At 43.4% G+C, this 24,396-nt stretch overlaps 1 protein-coding gene across 2 annotated transcripts; it reads left to right on the top strand.

Moving 5' to 3' along the window:
• LIPK (lipase family member K) lies at nt 1-24,038 on the top strand. Of its 2 annotated transcripts, none has more exons than XM_032595255.1 (9): nt 1-105; nt 2,309-2,423; nt 5,339-5,438; nt 7,353-7,462; nt 8,700-8,836; nt 14,578-14,724; nt 16,554-16,625; nt 19,420-19,491; nt 23,799-24,038. In XM_032595255.1, exons 1-9 carry the CDS (start codon nt 1-3, stop codon nt 24,036-24,038), a joined length of 1,098 nt encoding a protein of 365 aa, XP_032451146.1. The 2 variants fall into 2 exon arrangements, with proteins under 2 accessions (XP_032451146.1, XP_030191006.1); XM_030335146.1 differs by having other exon boundaries at nt 5,240-5,438.
• Nucleotides 24,039-24,396: the final 358 nt, after the last annotated feature.

Below are 24,396 nucleotides of genomic sequence, written 5' to 3'. Positions count from 1 at the left end.
ATGTGGCAGCTTTTAGCAGCAGCCTACTGGATGCTTCTTCTTGGACCTATACATGGTTATCACAAGAAAGGAGGCATCACAAATCCTGAGGCTACTATGAATATTGTAAGTCATTCATTAAGAAGAAAACATTAAGATAAAGAAGTATTAATTTATCATCATTTTATGTACAATAATTTAGATATAATCGATGTGCTTGTCTACAACCAGTTCTACATCGACTAAATCTGTGCTTCCTCCCCTTTCCCTGGTGTGGTTAGCCAGTAGCTGAAAGTTGCTAATCTAAGCTTTGAAAGACCCAAGCCAAGTTGGGCCAGTAATATTCCCTTTCCTGGTGGCTTGAGCTACCATCTGATGGTGGTTTCCTGAAGAGCAGTCTCAAGAGTTCATACTGATGACCTTTATATCAAAATGTATTTATATCAGAAATTTATATTAAATTTATATCAAAAGTGGAATGGAATAGTGTGCTAGTCAAAGAATATAAGAAAGAAAGAAAGAAAGAAAGAAAGAAAGAAAGAAAGAAAGAAAGAAAGGAGGGAAAGAAAGGAAAGAAGGAAGGAAGGAAGAGAGGGAGGGAGGAAGAGAGGAAAGAAGGAAGGAAGGAAGAGAGGGAGGGAGACGAAATGAGGAAGGGAGGAAGGGCCGAGGGAAGGAGGGTCCGGAAATAGGAAGGAAGGCCGGACTCCTCTGAGGAAGGAAGGAAAGCCGGGAGTCAGTCCTGCCTTCCTTCCTTCCTGCCTTGGAAGGGAGAAAAAGAAAAAGAGGCAAATGACTGACAATGTCCACCATTAGGGCTTCATTCCAATGGGGTGCTCCAAAGCTTGTGTACCTTATGCACCATTGATGTCCTCACCAGTGCCAAGTTTGTGTTAGAACTTTAAGAAGAATGAAATTGTCAAAGTTTCTAATTTTTGTCTCCTGTGTGTTCCTCTCTCCACACTATCCAGCAGGTGCCCCTAACCTCCTACATGGCTGAACTCACAGTCCATGGCTATATGTCCTCGTATCGAAATTTCCCTCTTCCTGTCATATTTGCACACATTCTCTTCCTTCCTGGCCTGGGTGCTTTTTGGTTCTTAATTATTCTATAAAGATAACAAGAATTATAAACATCTATAGAGCACTTATGTCATGCCAGGCATTGTTCTAGATATTTTATGTATAACCCTCAGAACAAATCTGTGAAAAAACACTAGTATTATTTTCATTTCACAGTTGAGGGAAACGAGGGACAAAAAGGTTAAATAACTTGCCCAAGGTTGCCTGGCTAACAAGAGAAAGAGCGGGAATTCGATGCCGTACAGTTTGTCTCTAGAATCTAGGCTCATAACCACTGTTTTAAATAGTCCCATAATATATGCACACCTCTGGTGCACGTTGCATGGGCAAATGCAGAATCCTGTGGTAAAGGCGTGAGCTTTGGAGTTCAACTTACTCAGACTTTCCTTTTGTCCTTAGCTTTTCCTAGAGTACAGTTTCAGGTAGATGGCTCATCTTGCTGACACTTTTTTCAGCTGTAAAATGGGTATAATCCCATCTCAAAGACCTGTTGTAAGGATTAAAAAAGCAGGGGACATAAACTGCTCTGTGCGGAAGATGACCAGTAAATGGTACTTCCCCTCCTGCGTGTGTATCTCTGTGGGACGTTTCTTTTATCTGGGTCCGCTCTGTCTTCTTCACACCTTTCTCTCTGCCCAAGAAGCTGACCTGTAAGAACTGAGGCAACAAGTTCCCTTGACTTTGGTTTTCAGTTCAGTTCAGCCAACTGAGATCTTGAGCAGGAGATCAGAAGGCGGAAGGAGGGTGAGATCAGATGATTTATTGCCCTGGATTCCTCCATGAGGTCACCCTAAGCGGGCTGTGCCCTTCTGCTAAAGGCCATACTTCCTCCCCATGTGCCCTTTTCTCTCTATCTCACTCTGGGCCTGGTGACCACTTTCTCCCACCTCCCTTCATGGGTGGTTGGGAACAACTCACTCGTAACTAGCCACAGGGTACCACACAATCCCCCATGGTTTCCCTCATCAGATGACCATATAATTCGTTTGCAAACATTTTGAGAGTGAACCCTGGGTGCATTCATAATACCAAGCCAGGCAAACCAGGATGTACGGTCACCCTACCTCGCCTTCCCATGCTTCTGTATGCAACCTCTTCCTAAAACCCTCCTCAAGTTATCCTGATTTTCCTGCTGCATTCTGTCCCAGGACGTCATGGAACAGTAGTTGTATAACTTAAAGTACCACATTGCAGTTTATCAAGACATGACATCATGAATGTGTCTATTTTCCTCCCCTCTTTTCAGAGCCAGATTATTTCCTACTGGGGTTATCCTTATGAAGAGTATGACGTTGTGACCAAGGATGGTTATGTCCTCGGAATTTACAGGATTCCCCATGGAAGAGGATGTCCAAGAAAAAGTAGGATTTATTTTGTTTTGGAAGGAATCATGCCTAAAGCAGAGATTCCTAGGTCTGCTCACAGTACCAGGGTAGCCTTTGTTCTGAAATAGTCTGGCCTGTTCCAGAAGAAACTCATCACCTCCACCGCTAGACTCCATTTCACTTGTATAATCCTTGGGACTTTTGAAAGCAGTTAGATATACAGTTGGCTAAAACAACAGGGGGGTGAGGGACACTATTACCCCCATTTCAAGCAGCTGAAAGCTCACATATAACTTTTGACTCCCCCAAAACTTCACTACTAATAATCTAATGTTGACCGGAAGCCTTATCAAGAACATAGACAGTCAATTAACATATATTTTGTACGTTATACATATTATATATTGTATTATTATAATGAAGTAGGGTAGAGAGAGGAAAATGTTGTTACAAAAATCTTAGGGAATAGAAAATACATTTCTAGTATTGTACTGTATTTCTCAAAAAAACATCCACATATAAGGGGACCCAACAAGGTTCAAACCTATGGTGTTCAAAAGTCAATTGTATACTGTTTATGTAGTCTCTTTTTTTTCTCCACCATTTTGTCTTCCTTCCAAAACACACACATACACACACACACACACACACACACACACACACACACACACACAGGGTATTCTAGAGATACCCTCTCTTCGGGTTTAAAAACCAGAACCCTAAGAGTCACCTTGACACTTTTTTCTCCCTCGTTTCCTATATCCAGCCAATCACCAAGATCTGTCAATTTTGCGTCTAAATTTCTCTCTCTTCCAAAAACTCCTCTCAGCTTGGACATGATCATCATCTTTTGCTTCAGCTACTATGATAGCTTTTCAACTTACTTCATTTGTAATTAGTTCTCTTCCTAAGGCCTTGGGACTTCATTTTCGAAGTAAATCTGACCCGGGGCTCCTGGGTGGCTGAGTCAGTTAAGCGTCTGACTTCAACTCAGGTCATGATCTCACGGTCTGTGGGTTCAAGCCCCGCGTCGGGCTCTGTGCTGACAGCTCAGAGCCTGGAACCTGCTTCCGATTCTGTGTCTCCTTTTCTCTCTCTGCCCCTCCCCTGCTGCTCTGTGTCTCTCTCTCTCTCAAAAATAAATGAATATTAAAAAAATTTTTTTTTAATTTTTTTTTTTTTTGAGACAGAGAGAGACACAGCATGAACGGGGGAGGGGCAGAGAGAGAGGGGAACACAGAATCGGAAGCAGGCTCCAGGCTCTGAGCCATCAGCCCAGAGCCCGACGTGGGGCTCAAACTCGCGGACCACGAGATCGTGACCTGACCCGAAGTCGGACGCTTAACCGACTGAGCCACCCAGGCACCCCAATATTAAAAAATTTTTAAAGCAAGTCTGACCCTATTCGTACTATACTTAAACTTAATTAAACACCCATTTCTAGTTCCCTACAATCAAGATGGATCCCTGTAGAGGAAAGAGGAAGTCACTTGGCAAAGCCACTATTTGCTTTCTTCTCTCATTTCTTAGCTCCTTCGATACTTTGGGGTGTTGTATAACAAAACCTCCCGGTACCACAATCCTTAATCATGTGAAGAGAAAATCTAGATTTTCAAAACCAGAGGGAGATGTTGTTGACTTTATAGAACCAACCGCCAGCCCCCAGAAAACTCCATGACCTTTGTAAACACTCGTGAGAACTCTGTCTGCCCAAACTCGATTTCAGTTCTGCCAGGCAAGGTAGCTGCCAAGACGCGTGAGCTGGACGGCTGTCTGTACGATGAGAAGCTGTGGGGGCTCAGATCAGAGAGGGCCTACGGCCTCTGACTGCTCTTTGGCAATGATTTAGGAGAATTAGTAACACCTCTTCTTTCCATTCCCTGGAAAGTTCGATTGAATGGACATAGACTTTGGTTCCTTGGGTCGTGGTGGCCAGAGCCTCTTCCAGAGTATCTCCCAGTGTAGCCTGTCCGATCTTGGGAAGCTGGGCTAGCCCCACAGTGAGCTCAGGGGGTCGTGGGTACCAGCACAGGACCACAAACCATTTATAAAAGCCAGGGACATGGCAGTCCCTTCTCTCTCTATTGTCTGTGTCTCAACACCACCTCCCTACCTCCTCCTTTTCTTTTCTCCTCAGTCAAGCTGCTCCAATTCTACATTGTGAGCAGGACTTTTCTATCAAGTTAATAACTTTACGTCACATAACATTTCACTGAACATCTCTGCATTTTGCTTCCCGACGATGTAAATGAAACGATGCGGTTGTGTGTAAAATCTAGCCTAGTGCCTGGCATTCGTCAATATTCAAAATTGGCGTGTTTATTGTTTCTGTTATTATTTTGAGACAAATTTAGTTTTCTAATCAGAGACTCCTTGAGAAATAAAATGTTATTCGTAGAAATAATAATAATAATAATAATAATAATAATAATAGGGGAAATGATTTATTGTGTTGGACAGTCTCTTATGTATTTTTCTCCTAATTTAATTCCTGTGACTCTACTATGAGATAGCATTTGTTACTGTTGCCCATTATACAGATCAGTTAACTGAGGCACAAAGGGGTTAGTGCTGGGAGGAATAGATTCTAAGCGAGAACAGCCTGACTCCAGCACCTATGGAACAACACAATATATTATTTAAATCAAAATTTTACAAGGAGGAAAACAAGACACGAGAGGATAAATAACCTGCCCAAGTAAGTAGTTCATAAAAGACTAGAACCCAGGTTTACCCCGTGCCACATTTCATCCCTTAACCTCTGTCCTATATCAGAGGAAGTCAGGAACAGAATTTTCCGATAGATGCTCAGAGGGTTCAGACATGAAATTCTTGTCGCCTGTGTCTTGCAGCTCCAAAGCCTGTCGTGTATTTGCAACACGGGTTAATTGCGTCTGCCAGTAACTGGATTTGCAACCTTCCGAACAACAGCTTGGCCTTCCTTCTGGCAGATGTGGGTTATGACGTGTGGCTGGGGAACAGCCGGGGAAACACCTGGTCCAGAAAACACTTGAAATTTTCACCCAAATCACGAGAATTCTGGGCCTTCAGGTAAAGAGATACGTACTGGTGAAGTGCGTACTTTGTTCATTTATCTATTTTTTTAATGTGTATTTATTTTGAGAGAGACAGAGAGAGAGAGAGCACAAGCAGGGGAGGGGCAGAGAGAGGGAGGGAGAGAGAGAATCCCAAGCAGGCTCCGTGCTGTCAGCGCAGAGCCCAATGTGGGGCTTGATCTCACAAACCACAAGATCATGACCTGAGCTGAAACCAAGAGTCAGACGCTCAACCAAGCGAGCCACCCAGGTGCCCCTGCTTTGTTCATTTATATGGACCAACACCCTTTGATTTTTCCCTTACTGTGCAAATACACCCAGTGGAATACTCAAGAAAGAAACAAACGTATCTTCCTCTACCTGGGCTCTGAAGAAATTGTCCTTATTCATTGCACTGGTGTTTGTTTTAAAAATCCCACTTGTTGGGGCGCCTGGGTAGCTCAGTCATTTAAGCATCTGACTTCCGTTCAGGTCATGATCTCATGTCTCGTGAGTTCAAGCTCCGCGTTGGGCTCTGTGCTGACAGCTCAGAGCCTGGAGCCAGCTTCAATTTAAAGCCAGCTTTAAAATTTAAAAATTAAGGGGCGCCTGGGTGGCGCAGTCGGTTAAGCGTCCGACTTCAGCCAGGTCACGATCTCGCGGTCCGTGAGTTCGAGCCCCGCGTCGGGCTCTGGGCTGATGGCTCAGAGCCTGGAGCCTGTTTCCGATTCTGTGTCTCCCTCTCTCTCTGCCCCTCCCCCGTTCATGCTCTGTCTCTCTCTGTCCCAAAAATAAATAAACGTTGGAAAAAAAAAAAATTTAAAAAAAAAAAAAAAAATTTAAAAATTAAAAAAAATTTTAATAAGTAAAAGAAATAAAAAGCCCATGTGTTGGTGTCTGGAGGGCGTGTGTGTGCAAGGTATATATGCAAAAAAAAAATCAAAACGCAAAGGTCATCTTTAGAAAGGTTAACTCCAGGACTCTCACTTTGTCAGTGTGGACCCCAAAGGAAGGTTACAAGGTGTGCTTACTAAAGAGGAAAAAGGAAACCAATCGAGAAATGGGACCAGAAACAAGATACTGGGCGAAAATTCTGGGAGCCAGACATCCCTGATAAGCCAAGAGGGAGCCTAGAGTGAGTTTGAGCGGATGGTATTTTAAATGTTGATTCACTCCGTAGTGAACAAACCATAGGCTGGCGGGGCTGAAGCCGTCCCTGGAGCCAGGCCCCGGGGAAAGAAAGAGAAAGCCTGACCACAGAATGACTGAGGAGCAGTGCCCCTGGGGCACAGCTGCTTCATTACAGCAGGAAGTCCCGTGCTGACACAGGAGCTAAGAAGCCTGCCTTGAAGGTCCCTGAAGTCATTTGTTCCTTGGTTTCATTCTTAGAAGCCACATGGCATTTCCTGACTCCACACCCCAATGCTGTTGTGTCACGGGTGATGACAGACAGCATGAGGATATGCCCTGGGGGAGCGTTTTCCCAACTCTGCACAGGAAAAGAGGCCCTGTGAAAACGTGCAGATCACCAGGCCTCTTCCCCGGAAATTCCGAGGCAGTCTGTCCAGGCTGAGGTCTACAAATCTACTTGCTTTATTCTGTTTACAACGTAGGCATTCCAGGAATTGTTCTTTTCAAGGGAGTTTGGTAAATCTGCCGTAGAGTGAGGTGAAACATGACCAGCCTTACAGGAAGATCCTCTGTGGGCCTCTGCAAAGCAGATTTTTCTGACTCTGGTTTCTTAACCCTGTTACTCTTGCAATCAAGGTGACATCCTCAGAAGTTGCAGAGATGCCTAATGCTATATATTGACTCCAGTCTTAAATCGACAAGCGCCAAGTATCTGTGGCTGCAGGAAAGGTGTTCGAACACTGTAGGCCTGACAATGAGGTGCTTTTTCTCCAATTTTGTTGTTCTTTCTCTTTGGCAGTTTGGATGAGATGGCTAACTACGACCTTCCAGCCACAATCAATTTTATTGCAGAGAAAACGGGACAAGAGCGACTCTACTACGTGGGCCACTCCCAAGGCACCACCATCGGTGTGTTTGGGCAGGGGTGACCTGAGAGTGTCAGAGGACCTTCTGTGCTCACGGAAGGGTTCAGGGCTACCTCCCTCTGCGCAGTGTCTCTGGCTTGTGGACTCGACCTGGGAAACCCTCTGGCTGGTTTCTGAAGAGTAACTAACACAAGGATGACAACAGGGATACACACACACACACACACACACACACACACACAGGCTGCCCCCCCCCCCCGCCTTGAATTTGGAGATTGTTGGAGATTGATAGCTAAGCCCGAGGGAGAGAGAATTATTCATTTGTGTATACCACACACATTTGTCACACCGGTTTAGATGCTGGGGAGGCAGAGACAAAAATCGTATGCATCTTTCCCTTAAAGAGCTTGCAGTCTAATGAGGACACCAAAAAGAAAGCAGAGAATTACAGATCGTGGGGACGAAATGTCACCATCAGTGTTTTTTGCAGTTCCGAGAGGCACTGAGGCCGTGTGGGCAATGCCACGAGGCACCTCGCTCCCTTCCCTGATCCCCATTAGCTAGACGCCTCAACAATACCAACACCATTTCCACCAGGCTCTTTTCTGTATCTGGATCCTAACCAGGTTTCTGGCGTAAAGTAGGTCTTTCCACACCCGTGCTAGGCGATGCATCTTCCCCACACCTCTCATGCGACCTACAAACATTTGAGATCGCTATCATCCATGTATTACAAACGGCTGAATTTGGAAATCCTTTCTAATGGTGAGAATGCCAAATAATACCTTCAGTTTTATGCACACGTAATTTAACCTTCAAAAGATTCATCCGCGAAGGATCCTGTTTTCCACATTTGCAGATTGGGAAAGCGGAGACTTGCGTGGGGAGGCAACGTGCTCAAATCTCCACACAGCTACTGAATGGGAAGCCACAATCATAGCCCAATGTTGTCTAGTATTAAGGAGCGTGGCCAAAGGAGAATGGCCCTCGGGGTTTACCTAGGTATGCCCCACAGTGGGTGTTTGAACCCTTTCTGCAACACTCTCTACCAGTAGACTTAAATTCTCCAGGGACAGGAAAGTCACTGTATTTTGAATTAGTCAATTCCATCCTTGAGTAGTTTAGAGAATTCTTCCTACAGATGGTACTTACTCTAAGTTGTTGGGTTTTTTTTTTTCAGTTGCTGTTGTTGTTCTTTTTAATAGGACTACTTTTGCTATCATTTACGATGAATGAAGACTTGTTCGAAACCTACAAACTAGTGTCTTCTTCCCTTCCAGCTTTCATAGCATTCTCTACAAATCCAGAGCTGGCTAAAAGGATTAAGATATTTTTCGCATTGGCTCCAGTCATCACGGTGAAATACACCCAAAGTCCTATGAAAAAATTAACAACTCTTTCCAGAAAAGTAGTCAAGGTATGTGGCTCCTCCAAGTTTAAATCTGTAGTAACTAAAACGAGCTCTGTTTTCGCTGATTTCAAGAGAAGAGAACCTTAGACAAAATGGCATTTTATAAACTTCTGAGACGATAACAGATATAAGCTATCGATAGAGACGTACCGTGGTGTAATTTTACCAACAGGGTTCAGAGAGCTCACTCCGATGCCATTCTACGCTATTGTCTAAATCCACATCTACAGGCTTCTGTCCATGTCATTCCTCAATCACAGATAAAGCAAATGTTGATTCGATTAATTGATTTGTTTAATCTAGTAGGTTAAATTTCTCTCTGGCAGCCCTTGGTTTTTCAGGAGAAGTATGGAATAGTAGTTAAAATCACCACACGGAGCCAGATGGCATGGGGTTGGATCCTAGCTAGCTGGGTAAATTTGGTCAAGACCTGAAATGTTTGGGGAATCATTTTCTTCATCTGTAAAGGGGGGGATCATAATAGTTCCCACGCGTAGGGCTGCTTTAAGGATTGAGGTCAGACATGTGAATCCCTTAGAACCAGGACTTGCACGTTCTAAGCTTTTAATAAATATCAGCTACTTGTTGCTGTCATGATTTGCACAGACCGTACCTTCCCCCCATCACTGAAAGTCCAGCTTTTAGTGATTCTCAGTCTGTCAAGTCCTCAAAATCTGGACAATATCCTGAAGTCCAGATTCTCTGTGCTGGCTGACGGCTAACTAATCTGATCAGTTATTCAGCTGAAGTGAATTGGTCCATTTGGCTTAGTGTGTTTTTCTCTTCCATATTGATATGGGCTTCTCCCAGGGCTGACTAAGAGCGATCCTTGTGTTCAGTGATTTCAGTGAAAGCAGATAAAAGTAAGATAATCTTTACGGAAGCCAGAGATTTGGGTTTGTGAGAAGTAATTAAATTAGCCCATGGTGATTCAATTCTATACTGATACAACCCAGAAAGACACAGATAAATGAAAAGATAGCCTATGTTCACAAATTGGAAGGATTAATACCATTAATACGTCCATACAGCCCAAAGTGAATTGCAGATTCGGTGCAGTCCCTATCAAAATTCCAATGGTATTTTTCACAGAAATAGAAAAAAAAAAAAAAACCCTATCCTAAAATTTGTGTGGAAATACAAAGACCCCAAATAGCCCAACCAATCTTATGAAAGTAGAACTTAAGTGAAGGCATCATACTTCCTGAGTTCAAACTATATTGCAAAGCTATAGTAATAAAAACAGTATTGTACTAGCATAAAAACAGGTACATAGAGCAGTGTGTTAGGGATCCAGAAGGAAACCCACTCCTATCGTCAAATTTTGGCAAGGGTGCTATGGACACAGTGGGGGAAAGATGGTCTCTTCAGTACATGGTGTTTGGATAACTGGATAGCCCCGTGCAAAAGAATGAGGCCGAACCCTTATGTTATACCACTCACAAAAATTAACTTGAAATGGATTAAAAACTTACATTTAAGACTTGAAATCATAAAGCTCCTAGAAGACAACATAGGGAAAACGCTCCTTGACCTTGGTCTTGGCCAATGATTTTCTGGATAAGACAGCAAAAGAACAGGCAATAAAGGCAAAAATAAACAAATGGGACTAACTAAAAAGCTTCTGCACAGCAAAGGGAACATTTCACTATGTTGAAAATGCCACCTACAGAATGGGAGAAAATATTTGCAAACCATGTATCTGATAAGGGATTAATAACCAAAATATATAAAAAGCTCATATAATTCAATAGCAGAAAAGCAAGTAATCCAATTTTAAAAAGGGCATTTTCCCAAAGAAGGCATGCAAATGGCCAATAGGTACATGGAAAGATGTTCAACATCACTCACCATCAGGGAATGCAAATCAAAACCACAATGGAGTATTACCTCCTACCTGTTAGAATGGCTATTATCTTTTTTAATGTTTATTTATTTTTGAGAGAGAGAGAGAGAGAGAGAGAGAGAGATCATGAGCAGGGAGGGGCAGAGAGACAGGGAAACAGAATTCCAAGCAGGCTCCAAGCTACCAACCAAGAGCCAGATGCGGGTCTTGAACTCATGAAGCCTGAGATAATGACCTGAGCTGAAATCGAGTAAGGCACTTAACCAACTGAGCCACCCAGTCACCTCTAGAATGGCTATTGTCAAAAAGACAAGAAATAACAAATGTTGGCAAGGATGTTGAGAAAAGGGAGCCCTTATACACTGCTGGTGGAAATGTAAATTAGTATAACCCTTCTGGAAAACAGTGTAGAGATTTCTCAACAAATGAAAATGGGAAAATTTTAAAGAGTATTAAAGAGCCAAAAGAAAGTAAAGAAATACAGCCATTTGCAACATGGGTGAAACTGGGGGGCATAACACCAAATGAAATAAGCCAGACAGAGAAAAACAAATACTGTACTGAATCACTTATATGTAGAATCTGATATTAAAAAGCCAATTTCCTAGAAAAGGGGAATAGAACGGTGGCTACGAGGGGCTGGAGGAAGGAGAAATGGGGAAATGTAGGTCAAAGTGTACAAACTTTCGTTTATAAGATATTTAGTGTCTTATGGTGTCAGTTATTCCTCAATAAAGTTGAAAGTGAATGAATGAATGCACGCATGCATGGATGAATGAGTAAAAAAATGGGTAAAAATTTGTCAAGTTGTTTGGGAGATTCACTGAGATGATACATGTTTAAGCATAGTACCAGGCCTACAGCAGGTATTCACTAGATATTATCTAGTAGTATTCATTGAGTTTATTTTGGATTCAAAGCCACAGCACTTGGGGTTTCAGATTTCCTGTTTGCCAGTTGTTTATCCCCTCCTTCGCTCCCGCCCCTTGTCTGGTCCCTGGGCATTTACGTGTTCTTGTATCTTGCTTGCTTTGACCCTTTGCTCCTTACATGTTATTTAAACAGTGAGCATTGTTAGTATTGTCTTCGTTTCTTAAAAGAAAACTTAAAAAAAAAAATTACCCTTTTTAAATTCACCCAGTTACCGAACGAGCAAATTGAAGAATCTTGTGCTGTTATGGGACACACACGCCCCCTCCAGAATGAACTTGGAATTACATTCTACAAGCCACGTTTACCACGCTATACAAATGGGCACTATGTGGCTGGCTGGCCTGCGTTACTCTCCTCTCTTTTTAGGTTAGGGGGAAGGAGCAGTTATTTGTCCCTGGGTAAATATATGACCGTTTTGCTGAGTCACTCATGCATGGGTGTAGAGGTAAAGTCAGTGACTGCCATGCTAATTCACCCAGTATTTGGAAATACCGGCTGTCAGAATAAAGAACAAGGGCCTTGTATGGCAGATGGAACCTCTTTCTTCTTCTTTTTGAATGTTTGTTTAATTTTGAGACACAGAGAGGGAGAGAGAGAGAGTGCATGTGAATGGGGGAGGGTCAGAGAGAGAGAGAATCCCAAGCAGGCTCCACGCTGTCTGCGCACAGCCCGACTTGGGTCTCCATCTCACAAACCGGGACGTCATGACTTGAGGTGAAATCAAGAGTCAGACGCTTAGCCGACTGAGTCACCCAGGTGCCCCTAACCTCTTTCTTCACATCATGCTTCCACGGTTGCTCACTTCTCTGAACTGGTACTTCCTTTTCGTACGGAGTTTCTGCCAAGGGTGGATGATGAAGATATTGGTCGTTGAAAACGAAAAATGTTAGGGGAGGCCTGGGTGTCTCCGTCGGGTAAGCAGTGGACTCTTAATTTCAGCTCGGGTCACGATCACGTGGTTTTGCGAGTTTGAGCTCCCCGTTGGGCTCTGCGCTGGTCGCACCGTTGCTGTCTCTCTCCAGATAAACAAACACACTATAAAACATTTTTGTAATGTTAAAAAGAAAAAGAAAAATGTTCACTGGTGAAAACCAGACCCTGCTTCCTACCTTCACTACTTATTCATGTGCCAGCCACTCCATTTAGATTATTGCACTTGAGAACAGAATAGATGAAAACGTTCTTTTCAGAGGTAAGTTCAGGGGCACCTGGCTGGCTCAGTCGGTAGAACGTGTGACTCTTGATCTCAGGGTTTAAGTTTGAGCCCCATGTGTACATATTACTTTGTTTTAAGTTTATTTTTCTTTATTTTGATTGAGAAATAGAGAGCAAGCAGGGAAGGGGCAGATAGGGAGGGAGAGAGAGTCGTTGTCAGCACAGAGCCCAATGCGGGGCTTGAACTCACAAATGCGAGAGCACGACTGAGCAAAATCAAGAGTCGGATGCTTAACCGACCGAGCCCACCCGGGTGCCCTGGGTGTAGATATTACTTAAAAATAAAGTCTTTTTTTTTTTTTTTTAAAAGAAGCCATTCTTTAAAAACAAAACAAAAAAAAGTTCTATGTGTCTGTGGCTACTACTAATTACCATGTAGACAGTTACACAGGAAGAGTTACAATTTGATAAGTGGATTAATAAATTATCTAATATATTGTTCAAGTGTCCCAGTGATCGAGACAAAATGAATAAGAGGCCAGAATGAATTAGATAATGTCTGCCATGGTTAATTATTGCCTTCCCGACCTAAAGAAATATGATTTGAACTAGCTTAACAATTATAGCCTCTTTTTTTTTCCCTTCCTCCCTCCCCCTCTCCCATAGGAAGGGGTAGATAAAGTCACGGTGTGTCATAGATTCATTAATATTCCATGGGTATCAAATATTCATTAAATGAAGATTACCTTTGATCATATAAAATAACCACTTTTCAAATTCAGAATTCAACCAACTCTACCCAGGAGGAATTCACCGGATTGAGTTTACCAAAGATAGCCTGAGATCTTATCGTGCACTAACGCAATAAAAATAAATGCTAGTTATTATTGTTCTAATCTAATCTAATTGATTGTCGTAATCACCAGTCAATAAAGGATTCTAGGAAAAAGATAAGCGAGGTTTGTTTTGTTTTGGTTGTTTTTGTTTGTTTGTTTGTTTACTGTAAATGGATGTTTCCAAAAGAATTAAAAGATACTTTTTCATCCTCATATCTAGTTTATTATCCTAAGATTATAAAACTAGTTTTTGTGAAGCAAAGGTAAGATTCGTCTTATATGCACAGGAGTTTGATATGAATGTGTGTTCTAATTTGAAGGGATTTCTAAAGTTCAAAAAGTAAGTTCAACTCACTGGCAACATTGCCTGAAATTTCACTAGTAAAGATTCATTTTAGAGGGATTAAGTTTTGCCTCTGGAAGCGTTTACTAAAAGATTCTGGAAGGAATGGCTCATTAAGTCTATATCATTCACTACTTGTAATAATAGCTATTGTTTGGGGAATGTTTACTAGGTTCTAGAAGATTCAGTAGGTACCTTTTAAACATGACTTATTATCTTGACAACAGTCCTTCACAACATAGCATGTTAATTTTTTATTTTATCATCGAGAAAGTTCAGGATAATAGAAATTAAATACTTCCTTAAGGTGCAAAGACAGAGTCCAGAATCGAACCAAGGTATCTGTGCCTCCAAAGCCTTATCAATTTCCTACGGTGGCTAATTTCTCAGAGGGCATTCTGAAAAACACCCCAAGTAGAGGACCTTGGGAAAGGGAATCATGAGATGTGTTGAGAAGACCACAAAGGTGGGTTGGGAGAACCAAAAACAAAATTTACCAGGCCTTTCCATTTTACTGAGGACTAGCACTGAGCAGATATCACCTCTGTCCAGTCCTTGGCTGAATGACCACTCACTTTCCACTTTTGACATCCACATCCATGAAATCTGATGGCATCTTAAATTGATCTTGCAGGCGTTATTTGGTGACAAGATGTTCTACCCTCATACCTTTTTTGACCAATTCATTGCCACCAAGGTATGCAACCGGAAGCTATTCCGTCATCTCTGCAGCAACTTCCTGTTTACTTTGAGTGGATTTGACCCAAAAAACTTAAACATGGTATGTGTAAGTAGTCGGATCCAGAAAAGCAATTATTTTGTTGCACAGAGGAGAGGAGAATGTGTTCTGAATTGCGCGAAAGCCACATCTCAAGGTCTCCTTTTTGTCTCCTGATTTGAAATTATATGTTGATGGCTTCCAACTGAAGCTGGGGGGCGGGAGGCAGTTCCACCTGCTTTAGTAGGAGGATTTGAGAAGGCTTTGCCACTGAACATTCTCACCAATCCTTGCTGTTGGCCAAAGCGCCGCCATTGGAAAGGTCCTCCACTGACATGAAGACTATGGTTTTGAAATTTATCTCGCTGTGCCTGAGGTCTGCCTATCTCAGACCTGCTGAAGTAGAATTTCAGTATGCCCAAGCATCTGTAATTTTTAAACCAATTTTCCACTTTCATAGGTGATCTAGAAATAGTCATTTTGTGAACCACTGACTTCTTTAATCCATTGGGATTAAGGGATGGCTTTCCAACGATAGCTACAGATTCACAGTTGAAGGGACACTAAGAGGGATCAGTTGGGTTTCTTGGGGAGTCCTCCCCAGCTGAAATCCTTTTCTTCTTTAGTCACCATGAGCTGACTAGGGGGTAGGTGGAAGACAGAAAGCTACTGTTCACTCCCCAGCCAGAGAGGAGGTATCTTTGAAACCAGAAGCAGGACATAGTTGAAAATGGTCTCCGACTATCTCACAGATTTCCGCCCAGAGCCTAGTCTCCCTCTGTTACTGGAGAGCACTGATTAAACACTTTTCTTGCTTTCAGACAACATTTATAAACAGCCGTTTATGCAAAGCATGCCTTAACCCCTGCCTTTTCACACTCCTTTTCTGTTTTCTCCGTTTACTGAGGGAATTGCACGTGCCTATCGCTTAGATGGTAGCCTATCATGTAGGCAGAGCTGGCAAGGAGCTGTAAGCAAACACAAGAGGGATAATTTCAAAAGCATCTTCTCGACATGGCCTAAGAGTTTGCCAGAGGAAGACTTCCTAACGTGACCCTCTAGAACATTCACTGAGGGCCCTCGTTGTACATTTATGCAGTCAAATTGCCCCCCCTTTTTTTTAACTGTTGGGGGCCGGCCTATGGAATCTCTGCAAGGATGTCTATTTTAGTGGAGGATATCCTGGGATGTCTGAGTCGAGTTTGTGGAACTTTGAAGGAATACACATGTCCAGGAGTCAACCCTGGAGATTTTGATATTGATTCAGTAGGTTTGGCTAGCTCATGAGGGGTAGTGTTTTTTTTTAAAGCTCCATGCTCTTTCTGTGCTCACTTTGGTGGAAAAATAACCGTTCTGTATACTAAAATGTAAAAAAAAAAAAAAAGGCAATGAAAAATATCACGTTGTTTTTTTTTAATCCGGAAAAAAAGTCTAAATGTCAGTGGAGGTTACAATCCTGGATGGATTATGTTCCACAAACTTTCAGAGAGCCTTGTGGAATACTCACTATGTTTTTAAAATCAGAAGGCAAAGGAAACATTTAGATCTTTTCTCAATGTCTCATGATGAACAACTCTCTCAGAATGTCCTTTGGGACTTAACGCAGGGTGACGAAGGTCACTGGGGCTCTCACACCCTCAACCCCCCTGTACTCTTGGGCCATCTGAGGTGAGGTGGGAGAGAAAAGGCATGTTCGTGTCTTTGACCAGCGGGATGGCCTCTGTGGGCTTTATGAAAACTGTACAGGACACAACAGAGCTACGGGAGGAGAAAGTTCTTAAAGAAGGCATGGTCCATGTTTATTCCCCAGAGAGAGAAAGAGAATATTCAAGTTTACTTGTGGTGTGGTCAAATGATTAGCCTCCCGGTGAGAAATAATCTCCACTTTGCAGAGTCGCTTGGATGTTTATTTGGCACAGAGCTCTGCGGGAACATCTGTGCAGACCATGCTGCACTGGGCCCAGGTACGTGCTCCCTATTCCTGGTCTGATGCACACACATCGCCCCGAGAGCCCTGAGGAGGACTCCCAGAGCCCATCGCGGGGTTTTTCAGGCACCTGCCTCTGTCAGGTGGATGCTTCTGAAATCAGCATCAACACATGTTCATTCCCTGTTCTCTCTTCTGTTCTCTGTGTCCTCGGTTTCTGGTGTTTGGGCCTGGTTCCCACCTATTCGGACTGAACTCTGATTTTTGGATTACTCCCAACTGCCTTTTCTAGGGAAGGTTTGTACTTCATCTTTTGGGAAACCATCAGTTCCAACAGAACTTTATATAACACGATAGAGCTATTCCGGAAAGATCTGCGCATCCTCCTATTGGCGAATGGGCCATTTCAGAGTGTGGAAATAATGCTCTACTCTGCGCAAGTGAAGTACGAGATAGAGATGAAAATAGATTAACGGTTTCTGTTTTCACTCTCAGTTTAAATTTGTGTGTGTGCTACCGTATTGCTCAATATTCAGCAAGTTCAGGGAGAAGTCATATTCAATTGGCCCAGCTTTCTGAACCAAGTGTGATGAGTGTGTGTGTGTGTGTGTGTGTGTGTGTGTGTGTGTGTGTGTGGGGGGAGGGGGGGAGAGAGAAGGGTCTTCCCAAAGTTTTGACATATCCGAGATCCCTACGAGTTTACACTTTCACCTCCACCCCGATAAGTTTGCTCCATGCTTTACGGTTGAGAATCACTGCTGTAGATAGCCTGAAACACTAGTTGAGGACTTCTGAACTCCTTTGAAGAGTTCCACACCCAGGAGATAAGCCCTCAAGTTCCTGAAGGAAGAAAGATGCTCAGGACAGAATGTCTCCCCCCCGGTGAGGAGACAGAGAGGGTCTGTGGTGGGTAACACAACTCCAATTTCACTTTCCCTGAGCACTTACTATGTGTCCTTGCGTTCGTACGTGTGATTTCCTTCGGTCTCACTGAATTCTCTTAACAGTCTTTCCACGAAGGCATCGATACCCCTTATGCCACAAATGTCCTGGCCTGTCCCTTACGTGTCTCACAGCTCACTGCTCTTAAAAAGATCTCTTCTCCTGTGGCAGAAAGTCCTCTTGAGGACAGAAATAAGTCAGGGGGGTGGGGAGGGGGATGAGGTGAGACACTTGGTCATAGGTTACGCGGACAGCTATGGCAAGGGTGACGACAATGACGAGAGTAGTAATGTTAGTAAAAAGAGGTTTGTTGAGCATTTCTAGGTGCTTCACCCTAGCACCCTGTTTAATGCATCACCCAGTTGAATCTTCACTATGAGGAGAATGTCATCATTCCCATTTCACAGACGGGAATTAGGGGAGATACGTAACTTGCCGTGGACGACACATTCAATAATCCGTTAAGCCTGGACCGAGACCAAGTCTGTTTGCTGCTAGAACCCAGGTACCTAAGGAGCCCACGCTGCTGCTTCCCATTGCTGAAAACCGACCGCGGCGGACCGCCTCTGTCAATAGAGAGCATGATGGGAGTAATTTTAAACGAAGCATCAGGATTAAATCAATGAGTGTGAAAAAAAATCTCTGAGATTCAAGTTCAGGAAAAACAAAAACAAAAACAAAAACCGTGGGACAGACTGAGAATCACCTACTGGAACGTGTGAGGTGAACGTGAACGTGACCTCCTTCCTCGGTCCAGCGTGGGTGGCAAGTCACAGAAGAAGGAAGCCCCAGGCGTGCAGGTGTATGACCGTTTCCATTCTCGTAGCGGAAGTCTGAACATGAAAATGTTCAAGTGGCGTGCCCGGTGTCTCAGACACTCAGCATATGGCCCCGCTCCTGGCGGACGACACGGCTGGCTGCTGGAGGGACAGAGCCCCTCACACGGGAAGCGCTGAAGCTACTCCGCGTGCACGTTCCCTTCAGGAGCAACAAAAAGTGTTCAAGAACAGGGAATGTAGTGACGACACCCTGACAAGGATACTGGACCCAGCTGTGTAGGAAAACATCAGTCACTTTTCAATGTCGATGAACAGCTGGTGCCTCTTTCAAAAAAATTATGACAATTCCTGAAGCTAAGATGGTCAAGAATCATTCAATCGCAGCATCCTTGTAGACGTTCCTCTGTAGAGTGTTATAACACCCGAAGACGTTGTCGTCAGGGCGCCTCGGTGGTGCAGTCGGTTCCACATCTGACTTGGTTTCAGCTCAGGTCATGGTCATGATCTCACAGTTCATGAGTTCCAACCCCGTGTCGGGGTCTGCGCTGACAGCACGGAGCCTGCTTGGGATTCTCTCTCTCTCTCTCTCTCTCCCTCTCAATAAACAAATAATCTTAAAAAATAAACACATTTCTATCTGAGAATTTTCACTGGAGAGGTATAGAGGAGAGTAAAAGACGGTCAGTCAGTTCTGTGAATACTCTATCGGCTCGTATCAGTCTTATTATCTGGCTTATTAATCTTTACTGGACTTTAGCTCTTGTGCCTAAAGAGTGAGATGTAATGTCATCCTCTTTGTATATTTTCTGTTTGCTGTCTTTATTTATTTTAATGTTTATAAATTTTTTGAGACAGAGAGAGAGAGAGTGTGTGTGAGGAGGGGGGGAGCAGAGAGAGAGGGAGACAGAATCCGAAGCAGGTTCCAGGCTCTGAGCTGTCAGCCCAGAGCCCGGCTTGGGACTTGAACACATGAACCATGAGACCATGACCTGAGCTGAAGCCGGGCCCTCAAATGACTGAGCCACCCAGGTGTGCCTCTGTTTACGGTCTTTAAATGCGTGTTGTTTTCTTATATCATCGTAATGTGTTTTTATTTCTATTTTATCATAGGCTGCTAATTCTGGTCTGTTCCAAGCTTTTGACTGGGGAAACCCTGATGAGAACATGATGCACTTTCACCAGGTACATGGATGACCGTGGTCATCAGTCTCCACTCACTAAGTACCTGCTAGGTTCCAACACTGTGCCACGTATTTTATATAGATCAGATTCCACTTATTGGTTTCTTACAATGTTCCATACCATTATTTCTAAATTTTTTGATGTTTTATATTTTGAGAGAGAGACAGCTGGGAGGGGCAGAGAGAGAGACACACACACACAGAATCTGAAGCAGGATCTTCAGATCTTCAGCCATCAGCACAGAGCCCGACGCAGGGCTCGAACCCACGAACCATGAGATCATGACCACAGCCAAAGTCGGACCTTCAACTGACTGAGCCACCCAGGCGCCCCTTTTGTAAAAAAAAATTTAATGTTTCCATATTAGTTTTGATCCTTACAATGACCTTACAAGGTAAATATGATTGCCTCCACGTTTGCAGAGGCTCAGAGAGGTTAGGTACATTGTCAAAATTATTTAGCTTAGTAATGAACCAGGATATGACTCAGGGGTCCCTGGATTTTATAGCCCTACTTATTCCTTCTCAAAAAATAGAAACTCTTGGGGTACCTGGGTTGCTCAGTCGACTAAGTGTTCAACTTTTCAGCTCAGGTCATGATCTAACAGTTCGTGAGATGGAACCCTATGTCGAGGCCCGAGGTAGCAGCTTGGAATTCTCTCTTTCTCTTTCTGCCCCTCCCCAGTTCTCTCTCTCTCTCTCTCTCTCTCTCTCAAAATAAATAAACATCAAAAAAAGTAGACACTCTCAGCACTTAATTAAAACCATGTTTTTCTTAACATTTATTTACTTATTTTGAGAGAGAGAGAGACAGAGAGAGAGAGAGAGGCAGAGGGAGAGATGGAAAGAGAATCCCAAGCAGGCTCCACACTGTCAGCGCAAAGCCGGACTTTGGGCTCGAACTCACAAGCCGTGAGATCGTGACCTGTGCCGAAATCAAGAGTCAGGCACTTAACTGACTGAGCTGTCCAGGCACCCCAAGACCATATTTTAAAAGGAGAATTAAAGATATGTAATCTTTGTTTCTGGATCATATGCTCTCATTTCTTACCCATCTATTATAAAATGAACTAACACTGCCCTATTAGTTCTTTGGGATGACAATTACTGCTCATTTAACATATGTGTGTATATATATATATATGTATATATATATATATATATACACATATATATACATATATATAACTATATATATATACTATATATATGTATATACTATGTATACTATGTGTGTGTATATATATATATATATATATACACACATACTATATATATATACATATATATATAACTCAGGTTACACAAGTGGCCATCAAAGATACATGAGTTTTTCAAAAAAGGGGTATGGAAATTTCGAAATTTTTCAAAAAAGCAGATTTTCAGTGCCACAGTAGTAACTGCGATAGAGAAGATACATAATTTCAGCTGGAGTGAAGAATCTGATTTTCCTCCCAAACTGCTATAGTTTTCTCCTAGGCTGCTTGCCACACACAGACCCACATACTATGTCAAAGTCCCAATTTGTCTTGTGAGTAACCAATTTCTTACCCTAGCAAGAGTAGATAGTTGCTAAAAGGAAAGAGTCTTGGATGATGAGCTTACTTTGTGAGAGTTAAACATCAACTTGGATGAGAGCTGTGTCGCAGCGATGATCTTTCCCATCTTCAGGATACATGGTGATTCAAGTTTACACATGAATCGTTTGCTCGGGACCTTGGGAAAGAAATGGAAAACCCCAAACAAGCTGAGGGTGAACAACATGTATGTGTAAAAAGCAATAACCTTTGTCACAACTATGAGCAATGACCATAAGTAAGACGGGCATAATTATCAGTGTAATCACCAAACCTTCATTACTAAGTAAAAAACAAAAGTCTTGGCCCAAAGTCAGCATGTCTCATTTGCATCCTGATTTGCATATTCATTTTTGGCTCTGCCTTCTTCTGAGCTTCCTTTCATCCTTCACAGCATCCTAAATCATTGTGGTAAATGCGTTCTGGTTTCAGGGGCTCCTCAACCCCACTCTCCTGCCACGAAGCTTGCTAATATTTACAGCTGTCTTTCTACTCTTTAACTTTCTCCATCTTTGCATCTAAGTATTTATGCTTTGTGTTATCCTGCTGAGAAACCCAGAGTCGGGAAAAGCATGCCTCCTCTTGCCCCAGTTTGCTCTTGGCCTTTGGGGCGTTGCGCGGGCTCTCCCCAGCCCTTAAAGCACCACTGTGAGCCCTGATCTGTGCTCACTGGCCTCCCTGCCTTGTCGCTGCCTTCTCACCTCCTCCTTTATCACTTGCTCCTAAGCCCAGGGCCACGGTCTCCCAGCAAGATAGGGGACAGGCGACATACTTAAGATATTCAGTAACTCTAAGACCCGGACACCAACCCATCGACTAACAGTAACTTCTGTAATGACCGAGCCTGTGATCTCTGCTCGTATATCGCCCTGCCGAGAGAACTGAAGGTGCACGGTCCCCAAGTCAGCCCCCCCCCCCCCCGCAACCAAGTCATCGGGTACATTACTAATTTAGGAAACCTCTCCCTGGCCAAGGTTACAGTTTCCCAAGGATCTGCGTCTTTGTCCACGTTACCTTTTCTTCCTAACCTTGCTGCCAAAAATTGTTAACAACAGTGTAGAAATCTGCTCAGGATGCCATTAAAAAAAAAAAAAAAAAAAAAAAAAAAAGAATGACCATAGACTGAGTGGCTTAAACCACAGAAATCTATTTCTCACATTCTGGAAGCTGGATGTCCAAGGTCAGTGTCCAGCTGGTGGGGCTCTGGGGAGGAGCCCCTTTCTGGCTTGTAGACAGTCACCTTCTTGTCATGTGCTCACGTACTCTTTCTTCTGCGAGTGCGCTTGGAGAGAGAGAGAGATCTCTCTCTTCCCCTTCCTATAGACTGCCAGTCCTACTTAATTAGGACCTGGCCCTTATGACTGCATTTAACCCCAATTACCTCCTAACAGCCTTACTTCCTCATACAGTCAAATTAGAGGTTAAGGTTTCAACATCCAAATTTGGGGAAAACACAATTCGGTCCCCGGAATATGGTGGCAGTCCGTATTCTCTCAGTTGTGCATGGCAGGAGACAACGTGACATTAGGTTTAAAAAAATCTATTTACTGCTTTACTCTACTGAACAGGGTGGTGATCAACTCACAATGGCTGGGAACTGGAACGCTGTCCTCCGGGCTCTCCTTCTCCCTGCGCCCCTCCCTCTCTCTCCCAGTTCTGCTCACAAATGCTCTTTCCCTTCTCAGGCTATTTCAAAAATAGTAAGATTGTGACTGCGTGTGCTCAACTCGTATCGTTCTTTCCACCACAAACCCGAAGAAAAAGCCAGTATTTTTCTCAGGAGCACTGGCAGAAAGTTCCAGAGAGAACTCTGGCCCGGTTTTAGCCACGTGCCCATCTCTCATCCAGTCACTGAGGCCAGAGGGATGAAGGACTGATTGGCCAGGCCGGGTCATCCGGGGCCACTGAGGAGCTGGGGGATGGGATTTGTTGGATCCCAGAGAGAAGGGAAAAGACATCACGTTCTCTGGAACAGGCTGGCTTCTTGTTCACGTCATACTTCAACTGTTTTCATCCATTGGTCTCAATGCTCCCCAAAGAGTCTGTTCAAGTGTCAATAATCCCCCCAAGCCCAGATTTCTGCACCAGAGAAGAGGTATTTACATTTATCCTATACATATATATGTGTGTGTGTGTGTGTACATATATATGTGTGTGTGTGTGTACATACATATTGTTTCAAAAGGACGTACTCTGAGTGCCAAGCCCTACTAGAAAGATGGTCACCCATAAGGGTGCCTTGGGTGGTTCAGACAGTTAAACAACCAACTCTTGATTTCAGTTCAGGTCATGATCTCATGGTTCATGGAATCGAGTCTCATGTCAGGCTTTGTGCTGACAGTATGGAGCCTGCTTGGGATTCTCTCTCTCTCTCTCTCTCTCTGACCATCCCCCCTACTCAAAATAAATATACTTTAAAAAAGTTTTTTTAAAGAAAGAAAGATGGTCCCCCATAGAAATAAGAGCCCCCTTCCTCAAGGATTCTTTCCTATTTTCCCCAATGTGCAAATCAGAAATATCACGGTTATCTTTTTCTTTATTCACAGTTCATACCATTGCACAGAAGTGCTCTGGAGCACTTCTAACATTTTGATGTTTGGAAATCATTAAGTGCATTCTAACTGCATACTTTTAGCATTTGAAGAACTTGCTTAACAATCGATAAGGTTACTCCCCTGATGTGGTTTTCTGCGAAATCTGGTTTTTTCTCTCCGTCTCTAATCATACTTAGCTCACACCTCCCTTGTACAACGTGACCAACATGCAAGTGCCCACAGCTGTGTGGAGCGGAGGACACGACCGTGTGGCTGACCTCGAGGACGTTGAGAATTTACTGCCCCAAATTCCCAGGCTTATTTACTATAAGTTGATTCCACACTACAATCATGTGGATTTTTACCTCGGACAGGACGCACCGCAGGAAATTTACCAAGACCTTATTAGACTGATGGACGGATGTTTGCAAGATTAAATAGCTTTCCTTTCTCTAAGCAAGTGGATTCTTAAAATAATACTGTGGCGCCCAGACCCTAAGGTGACCGCTCCAATGATTTTCGCCTCCTAGTGCCGGTGTGTTGGTGTAACCCTCTCCCCTTGAGTGCGGGACGCCCTTGAGACTTGGTTCTGGCCAACAGAATTGGCAAAGGTAATGGCGTCACACCCTTGTTTGGATCACGTTTATGGCAAAGGACGTCAACTCCTGATTGCGTCATATTATGGGAGAATCCATCAAGCAGACTGGAGAAGAGATCTCCCTTGTTGGTTTGCTGAGAGGACAGATATGTGGAGGAAGCCTACATGACCTCTAGGATCTGTGCCTATAGCAGATA

The sequence above is a fragment of the Lynx canadensis genome, chromosome D2 (assembly GCF_007474595.2).
Source record: "Lynx canadensis isolate LIC74 chromosome D2, mLynCan4.pri.v2, whole genome shotgun sequence".
In the NCBI taxonomy this organism is placed as follows: Eukaryota; Metazoa; Chordata; class Mammalia; order Carnivora; family Felidae; genus Lynx; species Lynx canadensis.
The sequence above is the reverse complement of the archived record's forward strand: the minus strand, read 5'-3'. Positions and strand labels throughout refer to the sequence as shown.

Bases quoted from the DNA above. Each gene is read 5' to 3' on its own strand.
- LIPK (XM_030335146.1), top strand. From the start codon at position 1: ATGTGGCAGCTTTTAGCAGCAGCCTACTGGATGCTTCTTCTTGGACCT. The intron at 8,837-14,577 runs GTATGTGGCTCC...TTGATCTTGCAG, and splicing joins TTTCCAGAAAAGTAGTCAAG to GCGTTATTTGGTGACAAGAT. The intron at 14,725-16,553 runs GTATGTGTAAGT...TCCACTTTGCAG, and splicing joins ACCCAAAAAACTTAAACATG to AGTCGCTTGGATGTTTATTT.